This window comes from Amblyomma mixtum, chromosome 9, assembly GCF_055824585.1.
Source record: "Amblyomma mixtum isolate Tamu chromosome 9, ASM5582458v1, whole genome shotgun sequence".
In the NCBI taxonomy this organism is placed as follows: Eukaryota; Metazoa; Arthropoda; class Arachnida; order Ixodida; family Ixodidae; genus Amblyomma; species Amblyomma mixtum.
This window is the reverse complement of record NC_143020.1, coordinates 103985848-104001184: the sequence shown is the minus strand read 5'-3', so window position 1 is coordinate 104001184 and position 15337 is coordinate 103985848. Positions and strand designations below refer to the sequence as shown.

Sequence of the window (15337 nt, the reverse complement as noted above, 5' to 3'; positions counted from 1 at the left end):
TGGAAAAGCGTTATAGCAGTTTGTTTCGACACAAATGAATTCGCTGTTTCCCTTCTTTGGCTTTTATTGGTTGCGATTCACGATGTAGACAAAGGTATAGAAAACAGATCGACTTCTGAGCACAGCGGCTGTGTTGTATGACACAAGGGCGGAGCGGAAATTTACTGCGCGAAAATAAAGCATCTGGCGCGAGAGGAACGGAAGTACCGTATGACTGAATGGTATCAAATTTCCTCTCCGTGCATAAAAAGACGCGTGCATAAGAAATGGAGTTGAGTTGAGAGTGGACAACAGCAGGTCGATGAGATCCGGGGAACAGAATAACGTTACGAATATAGAAATGGTCAGTATAAGGAAATAAAAAAGGCGGAACGCGTTGGCAACCGCCAAGAGAAAGGACACAACGCCGGGGTTTTCAGGAGGGAAAGTGGATAGAAAGAACGCACATAATCACAAGAAAGTCAATGAAAAAAAAAGGTGAACGTAAAATGCATGTCAAAACAAAAACAACATTGTACTGAAAAAAAAAACGACGAAAAACCCGCGAAAGAAATTAAGACACTAAGGAAACAATTTCCCACTGCAGAATGGAACACGCGGTTGTCACTTATAGGCATCATCATCATCAGCCTCACTACGCCCACTGCAGGACAAATGCCTCTCCCATGTGCCTGAAATTAACGCTGTCCTTTGCCAGTCGCGGCCACCGTAACCCAACAAACTTTTATGCGAAGCATATTACTAGAGCTACACTACAGCCCGTCGAGCGCGGCGGTGGAGCTACCATTGACCACGTGACACCACGTGACAACATGACGTCACAGCAGAGGAGAGATGGGCTGCCGGCTCGCGCGGTCGGCCGCGGCGGTGGAGGCTTCACATCAGAGGCGCTGCAGCTGACCACGTGACGCTACAGCAGCGGTATAAAGCTGAGCTTGCCTCGCTCTCCGGGCACTTACGAGGCGGCCAGGTGTTGGGATGCCGCCTAGAAGCAGGGCTGATTTGAACGAGAAGCGAAAGCTTCAGCGTGCCACAGAGACCGATGAAGAGCGGGATGAACGTCAACCAAGGAAAGCCATGTATTACCAAGCCTAGCCATCAATATGCTTCGCATCTGACTAGGCTTAACCTTAGCTAAGCCTCAGCCATTTTTTTAAATCTCATCCGCCCACCTAACTTTCTGCCGACTCCTGCTACCTTCTCTTGGAATCCACTCCGCCACCTTTAAGGACCAGCGGTTATCTTGCCTTCGCGTTACATGCCCTACCCAAGCCCATTTCTTCCTCTTGATTTCGACTAGGATATCATTAATCCGCGTTTGTTCCCTCACCCACTCCGCCCGCTTCCTATCTCTTAACGTTACACCTATCACTTTTCTTTCCATAGCTCGCTGCGTTGTCCTGAACTTAAGCTGAAACCTCTTCGTTAGCCTCCACGTTTCTGCCCCATAGGTGAGTACCGGCGAAAGCATTACTATCTCCATTAGGCGAGATTTCTTTGACGACCGTTGTTGTTGAGGCTCAGAGATGGGCACAATAAGATGACGTCATCACGCTGCCTGCCAACGAGGCGCACACGTTGCGCCGATAGATGGCGCATGCGTATCAGGGGACGTCACGGCACCGACTCGGCGCGCGGGCGATCCCGCTCTGGCTCAGACTCGTGGGGAGAGGCCGGCAGGTGAGGAGGAAAAGCGGCGCGGGCGTGTAGTGACGTCATCTGACAGATCACCCAAGATGGGATCGCCCGCGCGCAAGGCATTCTCTCGCCGCTGCCTCGCATACTTTTACATCCAACACGTAAGCAGTCTGAAGTGTTTCTACTAGGGGTGTGCGAATATTCGAAATTTTCGAATATATTTCGAATATTATATTTTTGGTATTCGTATTCGATTCGAAATCCAAGTATTCGTGTTGTTTCGAATAATCGACCCGATGCGAATATTCGTATCTAGCCGAATATTCTATGCGAAAACCGGCGTTCATTTCGGTCCGCAAGAACTATCGATAGAGACATAACAACATGACGGCGCTCAAAGCAACGCGTAACGTTGGGCCATGCAATAGCTGACTGCGCTGGTGAGTTTCTTTGTGGGTATAACTGCGAAGCTGGTATAGTCAGAGCTGTGCAAAAAGTACCTCGCAATACGTGCCAATTCAGTGCCAAGTGAGAGGGCATTTTCTGTGGCTGGAGAAGTCGCTTCAGCTAGAAGGCAACTACTTCTGCCTGACCATGTGGGGCAGCCGGTTTTCCTTCACGACAACCTTTTATGTTCATCCCAGCAACGCGCTTTTGTGCTTATGGCAAGCTCGCCTTAATGCTGTGCCCTAGCCATCTTCTCTGATATGTCCACTCTTCTAAGAATAATGTTCAAGACCTTGATACTTTTTGTACAGCCACACACACCTTTTGTGCTCATTTTATCACTGATTGTTTAACTGTGATGTTCTTGAGTATGTCCTTGATTATTCGATATTCGATTCGATATTCGGAACCAAGTATTCGTATTCGATTCGTATTCGAAAAATTTGATATTCGCACAGTCCTAGTTTCTACTGAAATTTTTGTTGCTGTTGTTGTTGTTATAGCCGCCATGCGTCTGTTTTTTTTGCTTCGTCTAGCGGCAAGACGCCGCGTGTAGCGCAGACAGATTGGCTCATTTCCATTCTCTTCTCCACGAGTTAGTTTCCACTCTGAGGAGAATGAACAGCTTCAAGACTTTCCAAGTTTTACTAAGCTTAAATAAATCATCGTCGTTATTAGGTACTAAACACGTAAAAAAAATGTACGTTTCCGCTTGTGATGTCATCCTGTGACTGACTGATCATTAAATACTTTAATGGCATAAACTGGATACCAATAAAATAAAGTCCTTGAGGACTGCACAGTTTGATTAAGTGACGAGCTGTGGAAGTTCGCAGGATTACGCTGACCACTGAACAGAAGTTACTGGAAGAAGCTTTCGTCCAGCAGTGAATGCAACTAGGCTGAACTGGACTGGATATGATGTCTCTTTTATAATATTTGGTCCTTCTCGATTCCTGGGCAAGTGTCTTAGCCAGGGCTGTAAGAAATCTTGCGGTCCTGGTGGTGGTGAAACTTTATTTCGTCAGCCCAGAGAGTCTCTTAATTAGACAAAAGGAGGGGGGGGGGAGACCCCGTAAGGCCCCCACGAGCTCTTGGCGCTCGGCGACCTTTATGACTCGTCTCACTACCCGGAGTTGTCTCTCGGGGACAGAGCTGAGAAACGCTGCCTCCCACACAAGAGGTACAGGTCCTCCCCGGGTTTGTCCTGTGGACATCCATATATGATTTAGGGTGGCATTTCGTGGCCACACAAATTGCGGAGAATTTGTACGGACCACCTCAAATACGTTTAGGACCTCAAGGTTCTAAACGTATTTGAGGGGTTCATACGGATTCCCCCTAAGGGCCTTAACCTGACCGGCAAGAAACGTTACGGGCGTACCACTCTCACGTACCTTATGGAGACTTGTCTCCACGTACGAACAGGAAGATCAAGCCGATGATGATAGCCCGAAATAAGGGAATGGCAGCGGCAGCATTCTCGCTATGAATAAATAAATACAGCCAAATCAAACATTGCGAGGATACTTTGGCAACTAAAGTGTCGAGAGGCGAAAGCAGATGACAATATGCCGTGGCGACTTCCGGTGGGTGTGACGTCCCACCGTTCCCGTAGCTATATCGATACCCAAACTGTACATCTTTCGGGGATCTTAAGTGTTAATTACACATTTCTTCATCTAATTTGACACAAATCCGACGTTTTCCCGGCAATTGTGTGCCAATTTTCACTATGCCGTGACGACTTCCGTTGGATGTGACGTCAGACCGTTCCCGTGGCTATATCGGCATCCGTGCTATTCCGACGAAATTTCGACATTTTTGCCTATAACTAACTAATTAACCTAAACTCATAAAACTTGGCTTCTTGGTTCATTTTTTCCTTCCCTATCTGCTGAAGACATTGGTTTTCTTCTATCTTTTTTTAGTTCCCGAGTTAAACGCGTGTGACACGCTTTGTTAACGAACGACAGTATGAGCCTTTAAAGGCTTTCGCCTTATTATTCACGTCCATGCGAGCGGTGGGAAGAAGAGGACGAATAAGTAGCTCTCGCGAGACTTCCGTCTCGAGGCGGCACATTTGCTCGTTATCTGTTGTGGTAGCCTAGGCGGCAGCGGTTCTGCCAAGCGTATAGCTCGCATCTTGGGGAGCGCACACTGTTATCTTTGTAAGGTAAGTCTGCTCACTTCATGCTGTAGCTAGAAAACATTGCCGCACAGGTTGCGCGGCTCTCACCGTACTATTTCCAACGTGGCTCTAAGGCTTAAACGTAAAGCGCTCTTGACTCTTCATCAGCCGCGTCACTTTAGAGACACGCAGGGAACGTTGCCAGTAGGTTTTCGGCTTGCCTTCTCTTACGCCGTTTAAAAGTGATAGTTAAACATCGTTGACACACACCTTGAAAAAGTAAAGCTAAACATCTTTCTTCTAGATTTGGTAATCTGCTTTTCGTGCTGACAGTCAGAGCGAGTAACTTCTATGGTATAAATATAGGTGATACAGAGAGCATATAACTTGGCTTTTCACAAGTGTGTCGGAACTCTGCCTTGAATAAGGTAACCAACGGATGCCTAATTATTATCATCAACCTTTAACCACGTGTATTGCACTAAGGTATTTGTTTGGGCTAGTCGGTACATTGTTAAAACTGAAGGCACAGCGCACGAAAGACAGGGCTAAGTAGGGACAAACACAGAGCTGCTTTTTTTGGATGAGTATGATAACATCCCTTTTTGTGCTCGGGGTGCGTAGCGCCAGCATACCCCTTCGTCGCACATCATTATCTAAGTCTAGAAAGCGAATGCCGTCATGATCCGGAACTTCCATCGTTAGTTGAAATGGTCTTAGATTAGACCTGAATAAAGTGAGTATATCACTGGCTTGCTTTGCAACGCTGTGGCCACTTCTTAATCGGAAAATCACCAGAAAGTCATCAACGTATCGGAACACACGTACCACTGAAGATCCCGGTAAGGCTTGGTGTAACTTTTGGTCCAAGGAAGCGCTGTGTTTGTCCCTACCTTAGTCCTGTCTTTCGTGCGCTGTGCCTTCAGCTTTAACCACGTCCACTGCGAGGCGAACCTCTTAACCATTCATTGACTGTTAACCCGGCACTGTGCCAGTGGCGCTCACGGTATGCTGGTAATATTCTTGACTTCAACCCCACATTGAGTATCTGTCAGACCCTGCAACGCTTTCCTTGTCTTTACTACGCTACCCTAACTGTTTGTGACCTTAGCGAGGATATCGCTAAATTAAGTTCGCTTCCCTCCTTAAGCGTGGGTTAAACATTGTGCCATTGAACGACGTCTCTCGTTTCGTGTACTGTGAAGGCACGCGAATTGAGCGGCACACCGTGATAACAAAAGTACGCCATGTTTTCAGAGCACACTGGCCTTAGGATGTAGCGTTAAGAGAAACTTTTGCGTTCTATTAAAGAGAAACTGCATAGGTTTTAAAAATCGATGGGCTTAAAAAATTTTAAACCATACCTTCCGTGACGTTACCCTGAACTTCCCCGCACTCCTCCGTGCATTGAGAAGAAGCGCACAATTCAATCGTTGACCACGTCACTATTTTAAATGCTAGTGTAAAAAACTCGGCATGCTTTACCTACAGTACACATAGACTTGAATTCTTGAATATCGCGAAATTCTCACGAGGTGGTGCAGTTGCCCTTTAAGTGGCATAGGCGGGAAGTTGCCGACATGCAGAGAGTAAGGCTAACCTCGCCTGCACGGAAACGCCACCACCACCATCTTTCCTATCTCTTAACCTTTATCCTTGTTGGTTTTAAATTTCGTGTTGGATAGTTCTGCGTATCAGCAATGTCGACGTCGCAGGTTCGATAATCAGTTGCAGCTGATGCATTTTGACGAAGGTAAAATGCGAATACGCTCCTGCTTCGAGACATCGTTGCAGGTTATGCTCCTTGGGTGGTCGTAGCTCAAACGAAGCCCTCAGACTTCGAGGTCCTCGAAACTTGCAGCACAGTTTCGAGGTGCATGAATTCGTTAATTAGACGCTTCTTGATATGCGCTTTAATAATTATATTCAATTTCAAAACGTTCCTTCCAGCTGCGTTCTGGTCGGCTCAGCCTCACCTACAAGTCACGAGAAATGGCTGAAGGTGAGCATCAGTCCGATCTAAAGTTTTCCCGCTCCTGCTTATTTATTAGTGTAATTTTAATTTATTGTGTGCATTTGGCTGAAGTAAATAGCGCTTCGCCCTATTTTTTTTCGCCTTACAGTGCATTTCCTGCAGCTTATTGCACAACAAAGATAAAGTAAAGCTTTGTGGCGCAGCTTTGCTCTGTCTTTAATCCATGTATTAGGCTAATCTAAATTGCGCTTTACTGTGTCTACTGTCGCCTAATGCACAGCACAAATTTTCTAATAGAGTTCTTTGGATATCGAATGTGAGTTATGCATTTATGCTATTCTACCCAACCCACCAAGGTAGCTCAGTCCTACCTGGCCACAGAAGCCATGCTTCAATGCAAAAGTGAAAATACGCTTTTACACTGAACGTTAATGGCACTTTAAACAATAACAGGCAGTCATAAATAACGATTACATTTCTGGCATTGCATACTGGAGACTGTGGTAATGCATGGTCTGCACTATGCAAGACTACGCTTTTGTGGACACGTGGCAAACTTCATTCAAAGCAGCAATACTGTATACCTTCTTTCTCTCAGGCTGGACTGCATAAAATGCATTGTTTAATTGCAGCGGTGGCCTAGCGGTCTGAGCATCCGCCTCGCATGCGGAAGGTGTGAGGTTCGATCCCCAGTGCCGCCGGGTACCCACCGGTGGTACAGTGGGTACAAGCTTACCCCTGGTCTGATGCTCGGCTTACTTAGGGTGAAATCCTTGGGAAATGGCTCTTTGACCCCGCCTTCAGCAAACGAAAAAACCTTGTTCCATGGAGCGCTTTGGCCGCAGATGAACTTGACCCATAAAAAAATTCATCGTAATCAAAATGCATTGATTGATTATTTTCACTGACTTGTACATTTTGCGACTAATAGATTTCCACTCTTAATCCGTTTTTTTTCCTTGAAAAACAGAACCGAAGGAAGAGAACAAGACCTCGAAACAGGAAACTGCAGCGACGTGTAAGAAATTTCTCTCGTGTTTCATACATGCCTCAAATAACTGACGCGCTATGTACATAACATAATAAGGGAGAGAGAAAGAAAGAATTGAAAACTGACGGCAGCTACGAGACACAACTCTGACTAACGGCATCTGGACAGCGGTAACACGTACTTGTAGAACAAAAACTGAATCGGCTATGTTAATGGTAATTTGCTTACTGCAAGTTCGCTTTGTGATGTATTTTGTGTTTGTACTTTTATTTTCAGATAAACTGATATTGCTTCTGGATGACTGAACAATTTGTCCTTTCCGAGTAAAAGTGTTGTTCATCATTAATGGTTACTAGAACTTGCTCGGGGTAGACAGTCATGATGCGGATTGCACGAATTATAATATCCGCGTGCACTAAATTTTTCTGCTTCTTCTTTTTCTTCTTCTAGCAGATGAGAAGCCAGCTGCAGGACGCAGGGAGTCAGAGGCAGAAATATCGGGTGAGTTTCTTTGCTTCTTTTCTGCAGCGACCTTCGCAGCATCAACGGCACGAGCGCACACTTAAGTCACCAGCAGTATAATTCGTCACGATGTCCCCGTTGACTGGCATGTGGCATTAAAAGGAAAAATATCCAACAGTGCAAAACCACAACGTAGCCGATGTGTTAAAAATCTTGCGGCCTTTGTAGCCGAGCGAACACTGCGGTGTTCGGCTCCACTTTAAACAGGGATAGGCTTGTAATTACGGACATTTTTCCTTGGCTACAAGCTACAAGGTACAAGTTCCGATTTCGATGTGGATGAGAATGACCTTCAATGCTTCACAAGGTCAAACCGAACTTAACTGCTTGGTGGTATAGGCCAAGCTATGGTATTATGACCACGTGATCATATGACTATGACCATCGGGTACCTGAGCTTGACTTTGACCTTGGAATTTGATTTGAGGCAGTGGGCACCACATCGAAAATGACCTTCAATGCTTCACAAGGTCAAACCGAACTTAACTGCTTGGTGGTATGGCCCAAGCTATGGTATTATGACCACGTGATCATATGACTATGACCATCGGGTACCTGAGCTTGACTTTGACCTTGGAATTTGATTTGAGGCAGTGGGCACCACATCGAAAATGACCTTCAATGCTTCACAAGGTCAAACCGAACTTAACTGCTTGGTGGTATGGCCCAAGCTATGGTATTATGACCACGTGATCATATGACTATGACCATCGGGTACCTGAGCTTGACTTTGACCTTGGAATTTGATTTGAGGCAGTGGGCACCACATCGAAAATGACCTTCAATGCTTCACAAGGTCAAACCGAACTTAACTGCTTGGTGGTATGGCCCAAGCTATGGTATTATGACCACGTGATCATATGACTATGACCATCGGGTACCTGAGCTTGACTTTGACCTTGGAATTTGATTTGAGGCAGTGGGCACCACATCGAAAATGACCTTCAATGCCTCACAAGGTCCAACTGAACTTAATTGCGTGGTGGTATGGCTCAAGCTATGGTAGTGTGACCTATATGACGAAGTGATCATGGGACTATGACCATTGAGTACCTGACCTTGACTTTCGACCTTGTCCGTTGACATTGACGTTGGCATTTGACAGTGAATACCATGCTTAAAAGAGCTTTCGCTCGTATAACTGGGTTAAGACACGTTGAATCCCAGCTATTTTTTTCTTTCCCTGGTCGGAAGAGAGTCTGCTCTTTCTGACTAGGCTGGCTATGTAAAACTCATTAGCAGACAAGCAAATGCTATTCAGCGGTACAGACTTAGTACTGCGTGTCATAAAATGTACTGGGGGCAGCCCGTAGCCGCTTATTCATCGCCGCACGGGAGAATTACACTTTTGCTGTCCTTCGAGCTGTGGATGAGAAATGAACATTTTATATTAGTCGCAAACCTTCGGGTCATTGACAGATTAGCCTCTCCAGATATAGCCCACCTCTCAAGTCGAACTAAACTGCAGAGAGCGTAACGCTTCACTATTCAAGAGCGCCCCTAATACGAATGCAGGTACTTGCTTTGTAATGAATTGCACCAAACACCCGAAAAACAAGCCTGAGATGTGATAATGTGCCCGCGCTGCGTTGATTGCCCTTCCGTTTTCTACATTCCATTACTAGAGGTGAATAGGCCTCTCTCGTTACGCTGTATGCGAATTAATAATGCACGCCTTCTTAAGCCCATTTCTTTTTGTTGCTCATTTCAGGCAGGGAGCTTACCGAAAGATCGGAGAAGGAAGGTATTTCCGGGCCTCCTTTTCTTTCCATAACGTCTATTAGTGGCGAAATTCTAGAGGCCCGTGTGCTGTGCGATGTCAGTGCACGTTAGAGAACCCCAGGTGGTCGAAATTATTCCGGAGACCTCCACTACGGCGTTCCTCATAGCCTCAGTCGACATTAAACCCCCATGTGCATCTTACAACATGCGAGCACACCTGCGATTGAAACAAGGTTATGAAGTATTTGTATGACGTGACTTCTATGATCCAGCATCCATGTAGTCTTTCACTAATCATCGCTTACTTATGCCATGTGAAATGTTCATGACTAGATGAGGTAACGTGAAAAAAAAGCTATAAGCACTGAATCATACATTTAATACTGTTTCCTCATCTGTCAAGATGTTTCGCTGCCCATGACCTGTTCAGAGTTCAGTGCCCCCCCCCCCCCCCTGTAAATGCGTGAAAGTACTTGTTCTTAACCGCTGTACAACATTTATCAGTTCATCTGCTGGAATAAGATGTGCCGCGGGTATTGGTGTGAACTATATCTATATTTTTGTCTAGGGCACTGTTATGCTTTTATCCTTTTAGCTGCAGCGCGCGCATGCATAGTTTGAAAGTGATGAAACCGAACTTTTGATGTCGCGTAATGGAACCCATGATATCAGTAGATGCCTTATCAGCTGTGAATGTACATTTCAGGCAAGGAGCTGACCGAGAGATCGGAGAAAGAAGGTAGGGAGAAGCGCAGCATGATATGCTGCTACTTCCTTCTACTTATACCCTGTTGTTCTTCCACTTCCGTTTCAGAATCAAGGATTTCTAAGAAGAGCGAAGGCAGCACTAGTAAGTACTCCTTCTATGACGTAATGACGTAGTGACGTAATTGGTCAATATCAATCTCTCACAACAAATCGCATTGGTGCTATGTTGCCGCGGTGTACGCCCACCATTACGCTCTATGACATCCTTCAAATCTACAAAGCAGCCTGGCAGCTAGTTTTTAAGGCGGCCTTTATCGGCGCATAACTCGCCGGCGTGTGCGTCCGCAGAAGTTGTCCCTCCCTAGCTGTCAATCAAACTGATGACGTCATCAACATGGCGTAGTGTGTTGTAGCACGAAATTAATTTTCACACCTTAGCTGCCAATTAATTAAGTCATTAACATGGCGTACTATGCCGTAACACGAGAATAATTAAAATAGTTGCCGCCGCGGTGGCTCAGCGGTTATGGTGCTCGGCTGCTGACCCGAAAGACGCGGGTTCGATCCCGGCCGCGGCGGCAAGAATTTCTTTGGAGGAGAAATTCTAGAGGCCCGTGTACTGTGCGATGTCAGTGCACGTTAAAGAACCCCAGGTGGCCGAAATTTCCGGAGCCCTTCACTACGGCGTCTCTCATAGCCTTAGTCGCTTTGGGACGTTAAACCCCATAAACCAAACCAATTAAAATTGTTAAAAACCTATTGATAAAAACTGATGACGTCTTCGACACTGCGTAGTATGTTGTAACACTATATTAATTAAAATCTGATTTAAAAATGAGATATATAATAAAATAATTAACAAAAACTGATACGTCATCAAATGGCGTAGTATGTCATAACCGGAAATGTACTGTGCATGCGCGCCGTAACCTACGACGTCATCACCACAGTAACAGGGGCAGCAACAGAGGCGGAAATGGCTTTCGACTCATTGCACTTTAGTGAGAGCAAAGTGCCCCCCATAATTTTTTTCTTTCGATCTTTTTAATGTGCTTAAGTCTCTATACTAATAAGTCTCCAAGGCTGTTACTGCACTTGTAGTAATCTCGTTTCGTTTTCGAATGAGAGGGTCTCGGAATTCTGTTCTGCGTCCAACCTTAGCTGTCAGTCGAACTGATGACGTCATCAGCATGATGTAGTATGGCCTCAAATATAATTAACTAATTTAAATTAATCAGATAATCAATAAAATAATTAATAAACTGATGATATCGGCACTGCATAGTATGCAGTAACACGAAAGTAATTAATTAAAACTAAAAATTTTAAGACATTAATAAAAATAATTAATAAAAAAACTGACGACGTATGTCGTAGCCGGAAATGCACTGCGCATGCGCGTGACGTCACGTATGACGTCATCACACGGGCAGCAACAGAGGATGAGAAAAGTTTCCAAGGCTTCTACTGCACTTGTAGTTATCTCGTTTCGTTTTCGAATGAGAGGGTCTCGGAAGTCCATTCCGCGCCCGATTTTCGTCTGCCTCGTACTTCTTCCCTCGTTTTTTTTGTTCTTTTTCCATGGGCGGGTATTTTTGAAGACTAAATCTCTGGCGCATGGAGGGAGGCGCGGGCATACTTTGACTTTACTTTAAAAGGCTTTAAGACTTTCTTCGCTCTCCCTATTATCCTCAACCCTACATCAATGGAAGCGCATTACCGGCGCTAAGCTAACGCATCATTTTTTGTATTTTTAATTCTGCTTAAAATGCACAAACACGCAATGGAAAGGCAAAGACTGAAAAGTGACCTGATTTTGCTATAAGCGGAGGATACCCTAAATGTAGATATAAGCCAAATGAAAACACGAAGCTGAAAAAAAACGAAATGCAGCTAGTATGCTAATCAAACGTTCAGTTAGTATTGCTGTAACCAATGCTGAAAAAGGATTTGAAAACAAGACGTACACATATACTTAAACCTGAAGGTATGCTACCACTGATAACCAATCAATGAAGTGTCTTCGTCGATAAAGTTCTACTGGCGACAGCTTTGTTGAAATTTTCTCTAGGCACTTTATCACCACCAAATATATTAAGGCGAAAGCCTTTAATGGCTCATACTGTCGTCAGTCCGTTAACAAAACGTGTCACACACGTTTAACTCGGGAACTAAAAAAGATAGCATAAAAACAATGGTTTTTTTCAGATAGAGGTGGAAAAAATTAACCTAGAAGCCAATTTTGATGTCTGTAGAGTGATTAGTTAATTAAATATAGGCAAAAATGTCAAAATTGCGTCGAAATAGCGCGGACGTCGATATGGGCACGGGAACGGTGTGACGTCACATCCACTGGAAGTCGTCACGGCATAGTGAAAATTGTCACAGAACGGTCGGAAAAACGTCGGATTTGTGTCAGATTAGATGGAAAAATGTGTAATTATGCGTAAGTAACAATTAAGATCCCCGAAAGATGTATAATCTGGGCATCGATATAGCCACGGGAGCGGTGTGACGTCACATCCACCGGAAGTCGTCACGGCTCCTCGGCTTTCGCCTCTCCACAACGTTTTCGTTTTACTTTCGCAGGGTCACGGGGCTCAAAGAAGAGTTCGAGTAAGTGCTGCACTCCGAACACGAGTACGCCTGTATGGGAGTGAAGAAGGAGTAAGCTGTCCTTTTGCTCACACCCTTTTATAAAAGGGTGTACATTAGAAGAGCTTACTGCCTTTTTACCCTTTTCGGTTTAGAGCGTGTCAACAGTGCACCGCAGCGGTGGCCTAGTGGTCAGAGCATCCGCCTCGTATGCGGGAGGTGCAGGGTTGGATCCCCAGTGCCGCCGGGTACCCACCGGGGATATAATGGGTACAAGGTTGCGATGGTGGCAGAGCACTGGGAGTTAAGCACACTAAGAGAAGGTACTCAGACGGGGTAAATACGAGTATTTTTATCGCTCCATGAATACATTAGCACGCTATTAGCGGGAGGAAATTTTATTTTTAAGCGTGTAGGCCGGGCCATGGACCAGGGTGATAGTCTTTTGGGTTTGAGATGTCATGCTGCGAGGCGCACTTGACGAAATAGCACTGTACCAAAATAATCTAACTGTCCTGTGCCGGTCCCTGTATAATTTTTCTGTTCTTATCGCTCTGTCCGCCTTTGGGCATCCGTCGCGCTCAGAGTTAAGGGTTGTGGCTATGCTGCGGTGGCCTATTCGAACGAGCATCGGTCTGATATGCGACAGGTACGGTGTTCGATCCCATGTGCTGCAGCTATCCTGTGCTGAAGCTATTTTCAGGCGGGTAGAATCAAGCCTTCCCCTGAGCAGGTACAGCCTTTGTCAAAAGTTTACAGCACAAAGAGTTTGCTTCTAAACATGTAGTGGGGTTCTTGTGGCCTGCTTTGAAGTCATCACTCTGGCATAAATGAGGAGGATTTCCCTCTCGCCTTCAGAAGAGGTGGAATGGTGTCGATGCATAACCAGATGCACAGTGTGATCCACAATGAAACCGCCTGGGCTCCTTCTCTTTTAGAAACACTTGGCTTTCTTCCTTAGCTTACCCCTGGCCTGGTGCTCGGCTTCTTTAGGGTGAAATGCTTGGGAAATGGGTCTCTGACCCCACCTTGAGTTGACCAAGGCACCTTGTGCCATGGCGCTCAGGCCACAGATGCCCTTGCGCGGTAAAAAATAAAAAAATCAAGACGATACCTTGATTGCGAATATTGACAAGTGCATGCTCACTGATTATATTGTATTCTCGCGTATGTGATTTGCTTGGTGGCACGTGACTGGTATACTAGTATGTCAGTCACGCATGTAAGTGTGGTCTGTATTCTTTTCTGGCCGCCAGGGAGGTATTTATACCTGCTGGCATCCAATAAAACTTTAGTTGCGAGTCAGCGCTGTGTGGTGTCCCTTCTTCATCTCTGTCCTGTCGTTTGCGCTGTAGTTATGGATCATCGAAAACACCAACTCGCCCAACAAATGCTTTTGTCGAAAAAATCACTGTCACCAAGTTTTGTCAGCGTTAGCTGTCAATGATAATCGTGGACTTCATACAGCGCTTTATAATATGTTCCTTTCGATTCCGAACAAAGCGCCTGAAGAAAGAGTAAATTTCAGGTTTTCCTCTTCGAAGATATTGCCGCCTTTATAGTTGGTCGTGTGTTCTGACGTTTAGATGGATGCTGTGCATATTGCGGGCTACTCTTTAATTTGCGACATCCACTTCATGGTGTTATTCGCAGAATCAAAGGCCTCGGCAAAGAAGGAACCAATGACGGATACTTCAGGTAGATATTTCGCGACGCGCATCACTTCTTCTTCTTCTTCCTCTTATGACATGGCACCACTGACCGGGAATTTTTTTTCTTTCTCATATTGAATGCTTTCAGCAGTTTTCGCTTTCTTCGCCGTGTGAGCTCTGAGGTTGTGATGTGTGCCATCCCTGTAAAACAAAATACATTGTAGTGGCGCTTTTTTAAGGCCACTACGAAGTTTTTTGGTTAAATATTAGGCTTACAATGTGGACAGGGTGGTCAGTTGGCCATGCATAATATAAAAACAAAGTATGTAGCTTCAAAACAAAACGGCGAGGACAGTACGGACGCTATAGAAGTCCGTCCTGACCTTGCCTTTTCTACGTGGTGTTTTAAAGCTACATGTTTAAGGCGAAAGCCTGTAATGGCTCATACTGTTGTCCGTTAGCAGAGGGTGTCACACCTTAGGCAGCGTTTAACTCGTGTTAACTCGGGAACTAGAAACGATAGGAGAAAACAAATGGCTGCTTCAGATAGAGGAGGAAAAAATAAACCTAGAAGCCCCGTTTGATGGTTAGAGTAATTAGTTAATTAATGACAGTGAAAAATGTCAAAATTGCGTCGAAATAGCGCGGACGTCGATATAACCACGGGAATGGTGTGACGTCACCTCCACCGGAAGTCGTCACGGCGTAGTGAAAATTGCCGCAGAATGGTCGAAAAAACGAATTTGTGTCAGATTAGATGGAAAAAATGTGTAATTATGCGTAATTAACTCAAGATTCCCGAACGATGTATAATCTGGGTATCAATATAACCCCCGGAACGATGTGACGTCACATCCACCGGAAGTCGTCGCGGCAGAGTGTCCTCGGCTTTCGCCTCTCAACACTTTAGTTGCCAAAGTGTCGTCCCAATATTTTCTTTCAATGAGTGATATGAT

General features: G+C 45.2%; 1 protein-coding gene across 15 annotated transcripts in view; it reads left to right on the top strand.

Moving 5' to 3' along the window:
• The window catches only part of LOC149330467 (uncharacterized), a 58208-nt gene that overhangs the window by 37283 nt on the left and 5588 nt on the right, over window positions 1-15337 (top strand). For 7 of the 15 annotated variants that reach the window (XM_089561039.1, XM_089561038.1, XM_089561037.1 and 4 more), the window contains 8 exons: window positions 6167-6218; window positions 7162-7209; window positions 7633-7683; window positions 9416-9448; window positions 10133-10165; window positions 10241-10276; window positions 12724-12750; window positions 14383-14427. In XM_089561039.1, the coding sequence (XP_089417165.1) occupies window positions 6209-6218; window positions 7162-7209; window positions 7633-7683; window positions 9416-9448; window positions 10133-10165; window positions 10241-10276; window positions 12724-12750; window positions 14383-14427 (283 nt within the window). In that variant the 5' untranslated portion in view covers window positions 6167-6208. The remainder of the gene's footprint in view (window positions 1-6166; window positions 6219-7161; window positions 7210-7632; window positions 7684-9415; window positions 9449-10132; window positions 10166-10240; window positions 10277-12723; window positions 12751-14382; window positions 14428-15337) is intronic. The other 8 variants (XM_089561026.1, XM_089561028.1, XM_089561033.1 and 5 more) reach the window with 6 other exon arrangements.